Here is a 15,155-nt window from a genome sequence, read left to right on the forward strand (position 1 = left end):
TAATTTTGGATAGACACAACTTTTTGTACAAAACTCTAATTTTAATGAATTAACACTCATTTTAAAGATAAAAATGAGATATATTGATAAGCCAAGTTTTATGATCAAATTCCTTCATTTGCTCAGAATCACATGGAGTCAAATATTGGTCCATTTTAGGTCAAATTCATGCTTTTCAATGTCAACTTGAAACAATTCTACCATAACAATTCAAGACATTCTTTTACCATAATTCATCATTTAAAAACCATTCTCTACTTATGTTACATACCATCAAATAGTCATCAAATCGTCAAAAATTATAATCATTACAACATTGTAACTTATTGTTCACGTAAGCATATTAATCCATTCCTCAAGCTAGGGCTAGTTCCTTGCCTTTTCCTTAAGCACTTGCAGCCCCCTAATGGTGTTAATTTGAGCATAAAGGAAGGTGAGATTTTATGAAAATCTCAGCAACAAAGAGTTACAATTACAATATCAATCAAGCAAGGCATGTCACATGTGATCTCACAAGGTATCAATCAACATTCATACCATGGAAAGGGAGCATTATACCATTCCAATAATCAACTCAATAATGCATATAAGCAAGGCATAAAATGCAAGGAGTTAAGAACATTACCATCTATCTGACTCTACCACACCATGTCATATAAACAAGGAATTATACATAGCAACAAACCAAGCAAGTTAACATCAAATTATAAGTTCTATGCCACCTCTTAATGCTCTTGATCAAATGGCCTAGCCTCTTGCTCTTGTCCTTGATCTCTCTCTTGCTCAACAATAATGCCTATTAAACAACAAGAATAATGGCATTCTAAATCAATTACATTATCCATTAAATACTTAACGCTAAAACCCTAACCCTTTAACCTTTATTTTAGGGTTTTTGTATTATCTTCTTTAACATAATTCCTATATACTTTTCCTCGATTACTTTTCATGTAGAATCCATATATGAATTTAGATTTATCAAAATCCAACTCTTTTCCTCACCTTTCATCTTGGCTGAGAGGTAGGTTTTAGGGTTCCAAAATTTCATTTTCAATTCTATGCTTCCAAACACATATTCTCCACATAACCCTACATAAATTTGCCTTCTAAACTCATTGGAAACATTAAAACAACAAAAATCAAACCCTAACATGGTGAACTAGCTCTGGTTCAACAATATTACATAATTACACAAGTTGAAATCTTTCAAATAAAGAGGTTTAATTACAATCAATTTACCATTTTCTATCCCCTAATCCATATATAAACTTAGAATCAATCATATTCCATCAATAGAAACCATCCTCAAGGTTTACCACCATCAAACTCCATCAAAACCATGTCTACAACTATCAATCTATAGAATATCATGGACTAGGAAGGATAGCCAAGCTTTTACCTTGATTTAGGACTTGAAACCATGTTGATTTGCCTTGTTCTTCTCCTCCTCCTTCTTCCTCCTTGCTTGGACGAATGGTCTACTCCTCCAAGCTCCAATGTTGGTTGAAAAAGTAACTAAAGAGAAGAGGAAGTGGTATATATAAACCTGGCCTTAAACAGTTACCATGCGGTAACCTAAATTATCATTTACTTTCACCACATCACACATCACTTCATCCTATCTCTTCATCCTCAAGAAAGTGACTAAAGAGAAGAGGAAGTGGTATATATAAACCTGGCCTTAAACAGTTACCATGCGGTAACCTAAATTATCATTTACTTTCACCACATCACACATCGCTTCATCCTATCTCTTCTTCCTCAAGATCACGCCACATACCCCCTTTAGGTGTCAAGAGACACATAAGTACACATGTGTAAAAATCTCTATTTTGATTCATAATTATAATCTTCTAATTTTATCCTTCAACAAAGTGTATTATTTCACTTAGGTCCTCTCCCTCCTTATTTGGCACCATCTTGACCAAAAAAATAAGGGAAAATTTTGCCCCACCAAGCTTATGGTTATTGCACTATATAATCTCATGATATCGGTTAAATTTTCTTGAATCCTGTTAAATTACTATCTCCAAAAATTTATTTCCTTAGGCTAATAGCTTCCTTTTGATGAGGAGAGGGTTCTATAATTTTCTTAGATTTTATTTTGCCTTATAACTCATTCAATTAAATTTTTCCTAAAATCATCCTTTTACCGATATAATTTAGCTTTAAATAATTTAAAGCTAACCTATGCATTTTCAGAGGTCGAGAATAATTTTAAAATTCATAATAACCTCTCAAATTTTTTTTTTAATTTTTCATAAATTATTGAGGCCACTATATATTTTAAATAATTTAATTTGGCCAATTTTGTTTTAATTAGCCAAAATTTCATGAAAATACAGAAAGTTTCATAATAAATTATTTTCATACTATTTTCATCTTTCATGCCTCAAATACTGTTTTTGGCCCTTCATTCTATTTTTTTTAATGATTTTTCAGAAATTTTCTAAAATTTTGGATACATTCCACTCTGTTCAATATTAATCGGATATTTTAAAAATGACAGTCTCGTCCCTGGTTTGGTTTTAGTTCAAAAGTTGTGCAGTCTATTTGTCTACTACCTTGCTTGATCCTTGGTCTATTTTATATTTCTCATTTCTAGGGTTAAAATTAATAGGATGTGATATAAACAAAATCAACACAATAATAAATGAAGGGTAAAATTGTACATCTATATAAATAATTTCTTTCAGTACCTTATAAATAGAACAAAAAACTGTCTTATTTTTTTGTCCTATAAATAGTACTAGAGGAATATAATATAGTATTATGTGATATTTAGGGAGATAATTAAGTAAAATTTTTCCATAGTCTTATCAAATTAATTAAATGCCTATTTCCAAGATACCAATAAACTTGAAAAATTTTGGTAAAAAAAAATGAACTTGAAAAATGGAACATTTTTTTTCCCATGAAAAAAAAAAGAAAGTGTTTTACTTTAGTCGCATTCCTGAACATTCCCGCCGAAGCTGATTGCAAGAGTTTAAATTACAGTCAGTCTGAAAAGAGTAACAGATGGGTCGAATTTGAATCACAGAGGAGAAATGGATGTGAAAAAAGCTGGGTCGTCTCTTGATTCGTTGATCTCTTCCTTCAACGCTCGGATTACCGAGCTTCAAGAGCTCGTAATTGGAAGAAACAGTGAGTGGTTCATTCACATTTCCTATAGTTGTGTGTTATTCGTTTTCCTTTTCTTTGAATAATGCATATATTTTACGCATTTTCTTATTTTTCATTTTTGTAGTGTATCCAGCGAGCAGTATCACCGATCTGTCGGCGGTGGATACTGCGCTGAAAACTCTGGAGCTTCAAGTGCAGGCCATCAAGGACCGGTTACGCGAAGAGGCAGAAGCTATTCCTAAAGCCAAGGCATCTCTACTTCTCACTCTGGTTTATTGACGGAATAGAAATAATTAGGGTTTGAATGAGACTATCTGTAAATATGATCAACTGAGGATAATCGTTTTCGCCATCAGGCATCGAATTTTCTTCGAATTTATCTTTTTCAACATATGCTTTAGATGCGCCTGTTTGTGGGATCGATTCTAGAACTCGGTTGACATTTTCTTTACTTTTTAATTGCTACTTTGAAGTGATGGGCCGAGAGCTCAGAGAAGCAGCACACTGCTTAATTGGATCTCGGTATTGCTTTTGATTAACTTCCTAAAAATGAGGAGAAATATTCATTGATGTAAATCTTGGAATAAGTGAGTCAACCTGCGTGCTATGATAGCATTAGTGACCGGGGAAAAAAACAAAAATTTGAAATATTTATTTCTTGATCTGTTCTGATAGTGATACAAGGAAAATTCATTTACCTAAATATTGCTTCATTTGGAGTTTATACTATTGGAGATTGAATTATTCCTCCAAAGCGGGTGTCAACCAAAAGTGAATGGAGCGCCGGAGCATAAAAGAACAAAGTAATCATAGTTCGTAAATGCACTATTTAACGGATTTTGCCTCTGATTAATCATTTTTCTTCCTATGGTTTGGAAAACAATAAAGCAAAAGGGATTATTTTGTTTAATTTGTGTTCTTTGCACTTCAATGTGGCAGAAGTCTGTAATTGAGTGACATTGATCAAATAGTTCCATGCTCTGAATTAATGACCACTACATTGGGTTTATCTACTTGATTGTAGAAACTCATCAACGCATCACTGAAGCAGCAAAAGAAATTGCAGAACATGTCTCTTCACGTTCCCTCACTTGTGCCAGATAGAGCAATAACGTCAAATTCGGAAACTAATAGATGGTAGCTGCATTTTTTCCTTTTTCTTATGATTTGTTAAAGTACATCTTACTTGAGGTCTCTAAAGTGTTGTTTGTCAGTTTATTTCCTGAAGTTTCTGGACAAGAGCCTGGAGTTGGGTCCCTAAAACTTGAAGAGGAGACTGCAGCATTACCTAAGGTAAATGAAATCTACTATTCCTATTTATAAAATGGGTTAATGACATAAGAAATAGTTGGTGCAAGATTGAAATATTTGGAGTGGTTGTTCAGTACCTCAAGTTGCCCCTACACTCTGGTGAAACCATTCTCTTTTCTTTCATAGTTCAAGAATGGTTTGTTTAAACACTCACATATACGTACAGGCATAAACACACGCATATCATGGCATAATGTGTATGCTGCTATGTCGTACATGATGTATGCTCTGTATGTATCTATCAGTTCTGTTGATGCTACTCCCATAACATTGAATAATATCAAATTAAATCAAACGAAAATAGGGAGTGGCTCAAATCAGTTCCACCTCTTGCAGTTTTTCACATCCAAAATGGTCCCTGTCCCTCATATTTCAAGACTCAGAAATTCTCAGTCTACATAAAATATGCCTTCTGCTTCGTTGTTCACATCAATTGTTTTATGTTATACTTCTACCTTCTTGTTTCTAATTACTGTTTGAGGCTAATCCATGGAACAACCATATTTTTCAGTTCCTTGTAAAAATCTTATTCGATGAGTAGCTTGAAATCCATAATTTACATTCGAAGAATGCATACCAATTTTATTCGTTGTTGCCTGCATAGGATTTTAAACTTGGTTATAGTCACTCTGACTTATTCATCTCACCGAGGGAACAGAACAACTATATGCATATGCAAGTGCTGTCCAATTGAAACGCATGACAGGAAATTATTATCAACATGAAATGTTAGAAACATAATTTTTTAACTACCACCTAATGTTTTAAGGCTTAAAGCTTTCTAATGGAACGAATTTGGACACAGTGGCAAAACCTCTTTGATGGCTTATGCATTTCTTTTCCACACTTCAATCCCCTCATCTATTCCCAAATATTATTAGTTCAAATTGCAAATATGCTCTTACTAATGCATGCCGTAATTTGTTCTTCCCTTTCTTATTACCATTTTGAAACTCTTTATTAACACGCTGTCTTTGCCTCTCCACTTGAAGTGAGATCTCATTTTTTTTTTTTGGTCTCGTTCTATCACCTTTTCAGGAGAAAAAGGGTCGAGGATCTCCACCATTGTGGCACATCACTGGAAGTGAACTAGATTCCTTGTCATCGTAAGTAACTAAGCTTATCTTTCATTCCGAAGTTTCAATTTTCAATACACCTTTGGTATGAATTCAGCCAGATAATATGTATATGCACCCTGTAAATGACTACTGATTTATATCTTCCACCATGATCGTAAAAATTAATGATTTGGCGTAATAATGGACTGTGAATAAAATAGCAAGAAAATGGCTGAGGAAAAAAAAAGTCTGTAGCAGTAATTTCTCTGATGTCCCTGGAACAGCCAAGGCCATTCCTTCATGCTTTCAGGGCGCTTGTTTCTTAAATTAATATTACTTTCAACACTCCGCAAGGATTGCAAGCTACATTGTTGTAAAATGTTGTCAAGAAGGGTATACTCCTGTTTACATTGGGGTCGGAAAGATCATAGAGCACCAGTGTATGTTTGGGATATTAGAGTATACTCCTGTATACATTGGGGTCCGAAAGATCATAGAGCACCAGTGTATGTTTGGGATATTAGAGGGGTAGGTAGAGATCCCAGAGAGTTTCCTGTGGGAACCATTTTGTTCTTGCATGGAGGCTTTTCAATTAGTCCTTGAATCCCTCGGAATCACCTTGAAAGGGTTGACCGCATAGTGAGACTACTATGCGAAGGGGGATTCAAACCCTCATGAGGACTGGGGACACGGTTTTTAATTAGTGGAGCAAAGTCCTTGGTGAAACTGTTGTACTACCTCAAGTCCTTAATATAAGACCTAGTTGATTAATTTGGAAAGATTAATAAAATTACTAAATTACTTTAAAATATTTATATTTAATATTTTTCTTCAAAATAATTTGCCTTACTTATAAAATGATATATAATATAATAATACACATAAATATTTTAGAGAGATCATGTAACATATGCTATAATTAAGTAATTTAATAACTTTTTTAATATTTTCAAATTAGTCAACTGGCTTTTGTATTAAGGATTGGAGGTAGCATGTTTTATTATATACATCTTCCATCTATTTTCATGATCATATATCTTGATGAAAGTAAAAATATGATTATCTCGATTTTGTGCCTAAATATCTGATAGTGCAGATACATGAGAGGTAGGCTTACTCTAGAAAAGGTGAATGCAGCAATTAATGATATGGCATCTTATGCTGAAGCAAATGCTCAACTTATTGTTGCCCCCAGAAAAAAGGTTGAGTTTCATTTTAGTTTTAAACTGTATTTGTCAAAATTTTCCATTGCACTGACAAATTTCTTTCTGGTGATGAAGTTGGCAGAAAATATTTTGGAGAAAGCCTTGGTGAGTGCAATATTAATTTCCATATCCCAACTCTACCTGAAGCAGTGGGCCAAGGGAAAAACCCACCTGAAACAATCATGTGCGGTTTCTAGGTCCATGCTTTGATGTTTTAACCATTGCAATTATGATTTGATTTATGCCAACTTTCAATTGTGATAAAAAAAAAATTCAGGAATTAAGAGATATTGCAGCTATGGAAGGAATAAAGGGGAAACACTTTTTCCTCGAGGCTGACATAAAAGGTCCAAATTTGAAGCTTGATAACACTGGAAAAGCAATTCTGACGGTGAATGTCTTGTCTCCATCCTGTGATTTTGTTGAAGATAAGCTTGTTTTGTAGCTAGCAAAATTATTTGAATGGGATTATCACGTGAATGTTGTGGAACTCTGATGGAACCTGCACTATAAGTATAGTCAACAGAACCAGTAAAATATGGAAAAAATCAATGTAGTGGTTGTTCAATGTTACAATGGAAGAAACAGACGAAAATGACAGCGGTGGCTGGATGATTCCCAAATATCTCTTTTCTACAGACTTGCTTACTTTTCCTGATTCGCCCTCCCTACTTCGCTAGATTCAGATTGGCTATTCTTCCTTTTTTCTCTTACCTTTAAGCCCATAAGCCTTGATGGTCTTGGTCCATAAAAGTCCTAATTTCTAGTTTCCATATATTTGAGGCTGAGTCGAGTCTAATACAGGGATCTAAAACTAACTAGAAACTGACGTGGACAAGTCTGCGTTTTTTACATGTTTATGCTTCGTAGGTCTTCTGTGTTTAATGCTAGACAATTTTGACATCATACTACCTCTGGTCCTAATTATAAGACCCAGTTGACTTATTTGAGGAGATTAAGGAAGCAAGTTGAGTTAGTTATTTGTCCTGAATAATTGTTGTCTTTCCTAAAAGATCCTTACTAATCAAGTGATTGACTAGAACTATTATTGTTAGAAGGGCTATTTTAGAAAAAAATATATAAATATGAGAGACAAAGTGGATTGGGGTCTTATAATTAGGACCAAACAAAAAGTCAAACGGGGTCTTATATTAAGGACCGGAGGTAGTATTAATCAAATGAGCTCAAGTTGATACTGCCAAATCTGATTGTTCTTTTAATTGTCATTATCCTCCCATCCCTCTACATATTTCAGTCTTTTCCAGGTAGATCTGCCTGTCATACCTGAATGTGGATCATTGGAAGTACTTAGTGGAATATGCTGTTATTTGAAAATAAATTTTATAAATGTGCTATTTGCCTTTATGCAGGTCCTTCGTCACCTTGGCCGTATCAGTGAGACTCGTATTGGGCATCATCGGGTCATTATTCTGCAGAAGCCACAGTAAAAGGTCTTGCTACTTCCATTAAACTTGTGTATGGATTTTGGGGGAAAAAAAAAGAAGAGAAAATAAGTGACATTAGACGGTTGCATAGATATCAAATTTGTTCAAATGTCTAGATACTTCGAAACAGAAGACGTTTGTTTGTGCAGCTAATCGCATCAAAAGCAATATTTGGGAATTTTGATGAGACCTACCCAAGTCGGTTTGAGCAGGGTAACAAAGATGTAACTAATGCAAGAACAATCTACAAGAAAGATTTATGTAAAATGCGAACAGTACAAAATCGCTTTCTTTAAGAAGGTTAAACAAGGTACTTACTTTTGCTTTCTTAGCTCTTTTAATTTATTTCTTTGCAGTTCTAACAGGAGATTAAGAAATAAGAAAACGGTAACTAGAGACTATCATAGTCATTAGATTTTAAAGACTGGACGAAAGGCTAACTTGATGAAGATTGGATACAATGAGCTTCTCAGTGGGAGCTCTCTTGTGTATCCGTCTATATATATACGTAGAGCCGGTAATACGGGTTGGGCTCACTGCCAGCTCGCCAAAAAAAGCGGGCTCGGGTTGGCGTTTTGCTAGCCTACCACGGTGTGGGCTACTCTAGTCCGTACTGCTTTTAGCCTGCGGATTGGCAGGCCAGCCTACTTTTTTTCTTCTGATTTTTTAATACATTAAATAATATAGTTAGAGGATTTTGACTTTCAAATTTCATATAGACATTACCTCATTTGTATCATTATATATATAATTAATTAAGCACTTTATATATATGTGTATGGTTATATAAAGAGCACCGTCCATTTTGTATTTTTATATCTATTTGTTGTTATTATACACGACTTCATAAGATTAGATGAACATGTAATTCTCATATAGTCATAAATACATATAAAAGATTTACTTAATTAATTTGGATAAGAAAACTAGTTAAATTAATTATTTATAAAAAAAATATATGTTAGTTTTTCCTAAATATCTTTTAAAATTATAAATTAATTCTCATATTTTTTTTTTATCATAACCCATTACTCAAGTTTAAGACTCGGAGCCTAATTTTAACATTTTAAACTAAGCCTAACTCATACTAATATAATAGATTTAAAAAAAAAAATTAGGCGAGTTGGCGGGCTGGTTCGAGCTACTTCGGTCAGCACCGCATTCGGCCTACATTGCGGTGGACTGGCCCGCATCCCCACTATCTCCACTGTTAGCCCGCTCTATGTATACATGTGTATGTATTATGTGTGTGCAAAACTTTTCGAGCCATGATTTTTCCATTATTTATATAATTCCAGATTTTGCTTTTAACAAGCTTAAAATCCATTTCAGCTCCGAAATAGCCTGAAATATGACATGGAAGTTTTGTTTTGGCTGAAAAAAGCATTAAGTTTGTAGTGTGTCCCTTGGGAAAGGTCACTTTACATGACATGTTCATTTACATATAATTCCAGGTTTTGCCTTTAACAAGCTTAAAATCTATTTCGTCACCGAAATAGTTCGAAATATGATACGGAAGTTTTACTTTGGCAGAAAAATGCATTAAGTTTGTAGTGGTGTGTCCCTTGGGAAAGGTCACTTTACATGACATGTTCATTTATATATAATGAGTTTAGAGCAAAATTAAAACAATCAAACATGTCATTGGTGTCCATTATCCCTCCAAGTACGGCCTTCTTTAATGCAAGCCTAATTCTTCGCCTTCAATCACACTAGCTAGCCCACTATCAATTGGGACTCTTAAACAATTGAGTGGTCTTGATGGATCTTACTTTAAAGCCCTATTGTCTTTAGGGTCTGAAACAAGTCAGTGGTCATTGAGCCTTCTACTTGCCTGCTGGGTCGCTGGATTTTTTGTCTTTTTTTGAGTGAATGTGTCACTAGAAATTAGATCGTGTTGTGGGATACCGCTTAGCGGCTTAGGATGCCACGGGGACAATTAATGCCGTGTGAGATGCCACTAGAAATGTCATATGGAATATCACTTTGGACTTCATTAGCTCTTTCTGTTTTTTTTTTTTTTAATTTTCTACAAATAAATACAAAAGCCGGAGCTTAAAATGTCAGTGATGCTATTAAGGCAATCTGTTGACTTTTTTACCAGTTATTGAACAGATCCTCTTAATTGTAGAAGTATGAATATATGAAAAATAAATATAAAGGTCATAACCAATTTTAATATGTGCTTTTGTGCCTCAAACAAGTTTTTCGATGGATGTTTTATTTAGAGCATTTTAATACATCATGTGCCTCGAATGATTTTGGCTATCGACTTTGCGTTTCAATAGTTAACTTAACAATTGTAATATTTTCCTTGTAAGCTATTGGTGGATTTTCTTTTTTCATCTTTGAAAAGAATGTTATCTTGATAAATAAGAAATTAAAATATTTATGTATAATCAAAGCATGGGTATTGAGAATAGAAATAAAAATGTTTAACAAGTTATCTAAATTCATATGTAACTTTATAATTAAACATACCCATTTTAGTAACTAACAATGACAATTAAAAAAAGCCATATTTCATAGATAAATTTATGATTCTACACAAGTATTTTAACAATTAATATTAACAAAATAAGTACCTCTAGAAAAATTTATAAATCCTAATTTACTCTGTAGGATTTTCTGAAAAAAATTTATAAGTGTTCATACATAAATTTACAAGTATATATATATATACACACACATTTTAATAATTAACAATAACAAAAATAATAAGTGTGATTAGAGAACTTAACTTATGAGAATAAGTAATTTGAACTAAATTTTATTCTTAAATATTTTATATTCTCTTATAAATGTTGATGTTATGAATAATATAAGAACTGATTATGAATTTAAAATCACAAAATCAAATTAGATATGCAGCCTTACCCAGATATATCTAAATACAAGCTTAATGTATTTTTATCAAAATAAAAATTTAGCCAAAAGTTAAACAGTTAATATGCAAAAAATTCAAAAATATCGTACTCATTAGAATTGGGACAAAAACTGAATGATTGAAAAGACACAAAAACAAAGATCCTTAACAAAAAAAAGGCGCAATTTCAATATTTCTGTTTTTGCCTCCAAAAAGTTTCAACTTGAATTTGATCAACAACTTGAGAAAGTGCCTTTGTAGAGGACCCATCCTTCTTCAAAGCAGAAGAAGCAGCATCTTTCAATTCCTCGATTCTTCTGCGAATCCCATTGCCTTCTTCTCTCCCCTCCATTAATCTTCTCACCATCTCAGCAATCTCCTCTTTCTCCACTATCCCTCTTTCATTCTCCTTTGGCCTCAAAGCTACCTTAAGCCCTTCTGTCAGCAAAACGGCGTTCATCTTCTGCTCTGCAAATAACGGCCACGTCATCATCGGCACCCCACACACAATGCTCTCCAGGATCGAATTCCAACCACAGTGTGTTAAGAACCCACCCGTTGAACTGTGTCTGAGAATCTCACTTTGTGGGGCCCACGATGACGCTACTAAACCTCGTTCTTTTGTTCTCTCTATGAATCCTGATGGCAAAAACTGCAATGAATCTTGTTTTTCGTCGCTCAAATAAGCAGAATTCGCTGATTCGCTTGGTTTTCTAACGACCCATAAGAACTTTTGACCACTCAATTCTAACCCCAAAGCTAACTCATTGAGCTGTTCCCCGCTCAGTGTCCCCCCACTTCCGAATGAAACATATAAAACAGATCGAGGGGTTTGATTTTCCAACCATTCCACACAACCCGACCCGTTTTCTGAAGTACTTGACCCGGCTTGAACAATCGGTCCGATGGGGAACACGTTTTGGAGAGCTGTTACTGTCCTGTGTTCCATTTCAAAGAAGGTGTTGACCAAGAAGCCATCGGCAAGAGGAAAGCGTTTACAACGTTGAAGGATAAGCTCGTAAGAGAGACTAGATCGATCTTGAAGATGCTCAGGAAGATCGAGACCGTTGATTGGAATACTACACCCCGGAAAGATCTCGATCGGATCCTTCAAATCTCTATACTCGCACGAAGTCTCTTGATCCAGCCTGGGCAAGTTCAAGAACAGAGAAAGCGTCATGGCGGAAGGAGGGAAGTACACGAAGGACAAGAGATCAAGCTCCTTGGCAATTTCAAGAACTTCATTAGCAAAAGGATCTGTGATTAATGCGACAAGTGGCGGTGGGGAAGACGGCGACGGCGACGACGAGCCGAAACGCAGCGATTTGAGGGCGTCGCAGAGAGAAGGAAGAGATCGAGAAACTGCGAGTTGGATCTGAACAGCAGGTGGGGGAGTACTGTTGTGTTGGGGATCGACAAGGTCGTGTTTGGAGATGGGAGGGAGGAAGATGCAGTGAATGGACGAAGGGAGAGTTTGAAGAATGGCGATGGTGGGATCAGGTGGAGAGTCAATGGTGGGAAAGATGCAGGTCACCTGTAAGTGAGGATGGAGATGAACTAGTCGTTTTGAGAATTGAAGAATGGAGGCTTGGTGGCTGAACGCTGGGATTGAGATGGCGGCGATGTGAATGGTTGGTTTGTGATGATCCATGGAATTAATAAGCAGTTAATATTATTTGCTTGAAATGGTTTGTGGAAGGAAGTCGTGTTAGCGTGTTTGGGTTTATATAGGCCATAGGCATTGCTTCAAAAGTTGGAGGGGAAAAAACACGCTTTTTTTTTTTTGGTACATAAGCACGACATTCTTGAATTGGAGATCCATGGAATTGGAATGTGAAGCAGCCTTTGATAGACTTTGTTTGAATAAAATGATTATAATTTGGACTTCCTGGACCGTCAATCACTGATGTTTTGATCACAGTAGAATTGAATTAACATATAAGAACTTATTAAAGATTGAATTTAGTTCTAAAGATAAGATATCAATGTTCTTTATTTCTAAAATTTATAATGTTTTTTTTTTCTGAAATATTGATGGCAAGGGTTCTCATTAAAAGATCGTTTTACTTTACATTATTAAAGATGGTAGTTTAAGAAAGTTAATACACATTTTAAACTTAACTAATTTATTTTAATATCTTTAAATTAGTTATATAGCTTTTACATTAAAGACGAGAGGTCATATTTAGAATATGAATTAAGTGCCCGACTTGTTATGATCATGTTACATCTATCTAATCATCCTCTGTTTTAAAATACAAATTAATCAGTGCCCTATAATTTGAGTTTGTATCTAATGGTGATATTTGTTGATGACGAATATATATAGTTCAGATCCTATGTAGGCGAAGATTCCAATTATTGTTAATGACGATGATATAGTTCGGGGTGATTTGTAAATATTTGTACAAGCTTTCTTAAATTTATGAGCATGATTCAGATTTTAGGTTAAATTTGTTAAATTTAATCATTATTGGGATTAGCATGAATTAATCGATCGATTGGAATATTTAATGTAATTTGTTTTTGACCAGGGATTTAATGTAGTTTTTTTAACTGATTAATCTTTTTATAATAAGAAGAAACTGAAGGATCGATTGGACACCAATCACGTTATGTATAGGAAACTCCCCGGTGAGGAAGGGTGTATGGCGAGAGAAGGGGGCGTAGAGAGACTGTTTTGCATACACTCGCCCAAAACTAAAACTCCCATATCTTATCCCATAATTCCCCTTACGGTTACTAGATAGTTTAAGAAAAAATACAAAAAAGGACCCTTAAAATAACAAAATTACAAAAATAAGTACTTGAATTAATAAAATTGCTCTTAAAAACCGGGTCTTAAATATAGATCATGAAATGTTAGGAAAAGTACCAGAATATTCCTCTTCTCTTTTTTTCCTTCACGCCATCTCTTTCTTCTCACCCGGAAGCTCTCGGCCATTGTCTTCCTCACCCCATCTCCTTCTCTTTCTTCCAATCCAGAAGCTCTCAACCATTGTCAGCGCACAAATACGTAGCTGAAGATTAAGCTCTTAAATATTGCAACAATTCCCCAGAGTAGCCCGACTACGTCTGAATTCCTCGCCTCTAATGGTTCACAGATTTTCCTGGTAATTATTGGCACCTGTCATAAACATCATAATTAACATGTTCGGCGTCATAAGCTTTCACAAACGAGGTAACATAAGAATGGAAAACCTCAGCGAGTTCAAGTTTCTCAAAGGTCAAACTTGTGCTGTCGATAGTTTTACCGAGAACTTTAAGTCCAAGCCGCATAACTTCCTCCCTTGTGATATCATCCTTGTAATCTTGCTTGAATATTGGCTATCCTGCCTGGTTATTTGCACCAATAGCTGCAGCTTTCCAACAACCATGATTTCCATAGGGTCACTCATGTAAAGTTGAAAGCCATAATTTTTGTCCCAGCCAGCAAAAAGAAATGAGACTCCAAATGGCCATGGACCACCGAGTTGTGTGTAACCTTGCTTAGTATCGCATAGACCTACAATTAGTAATTAAAAAAAAAAAAAAAGAACACAAACTTACCGATGGTATACCTAAGGAAACGGAGGTCAAAAGTGTTATCCTTTTAGTATCTAATTTGATTTAATTGAGATGCCTAAATTTCTGGCAAAGTAGGGCTAAGCGGAGCGAAAAGGGTTTTTTATGAGATGGCCGCAATGAAAACTATTAGCCCCACACTGGGAAAAACAATTAATAATACTAAATTGGTAATTTGACATTCACCACTTGTTATTTGGCATGCAAAAACTAAATAATACTAATTTATGCTAAAACTTAAGTTGTTGTAAATAGTTTTTCAAAACTATTTGGCATTCATGACTTGTTATTTGACATACTACATTTGTCATTAGCTAATGAAAATAATGTCATTTGTAGGTAAAATTTAAGTTAATATGAATTGCTTTTCATAACTTATTATTTCCCATACAATCATTAACTACCACATCTAGTAACTAACTAAGAACAACTCTATTAATACTTGTTATTTCAAACAAAAGCCTTGTTACTTCATTAACATTAGCTTGTTATTTCCAAACTTGAATTTGTTATTTTCAATTATGAATTTGTTATTTTCTATACAAAATTTGTCAATTTATATGACTCAATTTGTTATTCCCAA

At 34.5% G+C, this 15,155-nt stretch overlaps 2 protein-coding genes across 3 annotated transcripts; one reads left to right on the plus strand and one right to left on the minus strand.

Moving 5' to 3' along the window:
- Window positions 1–3,029: 3,029 nt before the first annotated feature.
- On the plus strand, window positions 3,030–8,464 carry LOC114757815 (spindle and kinetochore-associated protein 1 homolog). Of its 2 annotated transcripts, XM_028946916.1 has the most exons (9): window positions 3,030–3,144; window positions 3,248–3,372; window positions 4,148–4,260; window positions 4,338–4,416; window positions 5,473–5,540; window positions 6,589–6,694; window positions 6,773–6,802; window positions 6,975–7,088; window positions 8,068–8,464. In XM_028946916.1, exons 1-9 carry the CDS (start codon window positions 3,048–3,050, stop codon window positions 8,143–8,145), a joined length of 810 nt encoding a protein of 269 aa, XP_028802749.1. In that variant the 5' UTR covers window positions 3,030–3,047; the 3' UTR covers window positions 8,146–8,464. The 2 variants fall into 2 exon arrangements, with proteins under 2 accessions (XP_028802749.1, XP_028802750.1); XM_028946917.1 differs by lacking the exon at window positions 8,068–8,464 and having other exon boundaries at window positions 6,773–6,881; window positions 6,975–7,042.
- A 2,612-nt stretch (window positions 8,465–11,076) lies between these two features.
- On the minus strand, window positions 11,077–12,726 carry LOC114757814 (hydroquinone glucosyltransferase-like). The gene has a single exon (XM_028946915.1). The coding sequence runs from the start codon at window positions 12,657–12,659 to the stop codon at window positions 11,196–11,198; it is 1,464 nt and encodes a 487-aa protein (XP_028802748.1). The 5' UTR covers window positions 12,660–12,726; the 3' UTR covers window positions 11,077–11,195.
- Window positions 12,727–15,155: the final 2,429 nt, after the last annotated feature.

The sequence above is a fragment of the Neltuma alba genome, unplaced genomic scaffold (assembly GCF_004799145.2).
Source record: "Neltuma alba isolate B1F8T4 unplaced genomic scaffold, ASM479914v2 tig00010645_pilon, whole genome shotgun sequence".
NCBI classification, from domain to species: Eukaryota; Viridiplantae; Streptophyta; class Magnoliopsida; order Fabales; family Fabaceae; genus Neltuma; species Neltuma alba.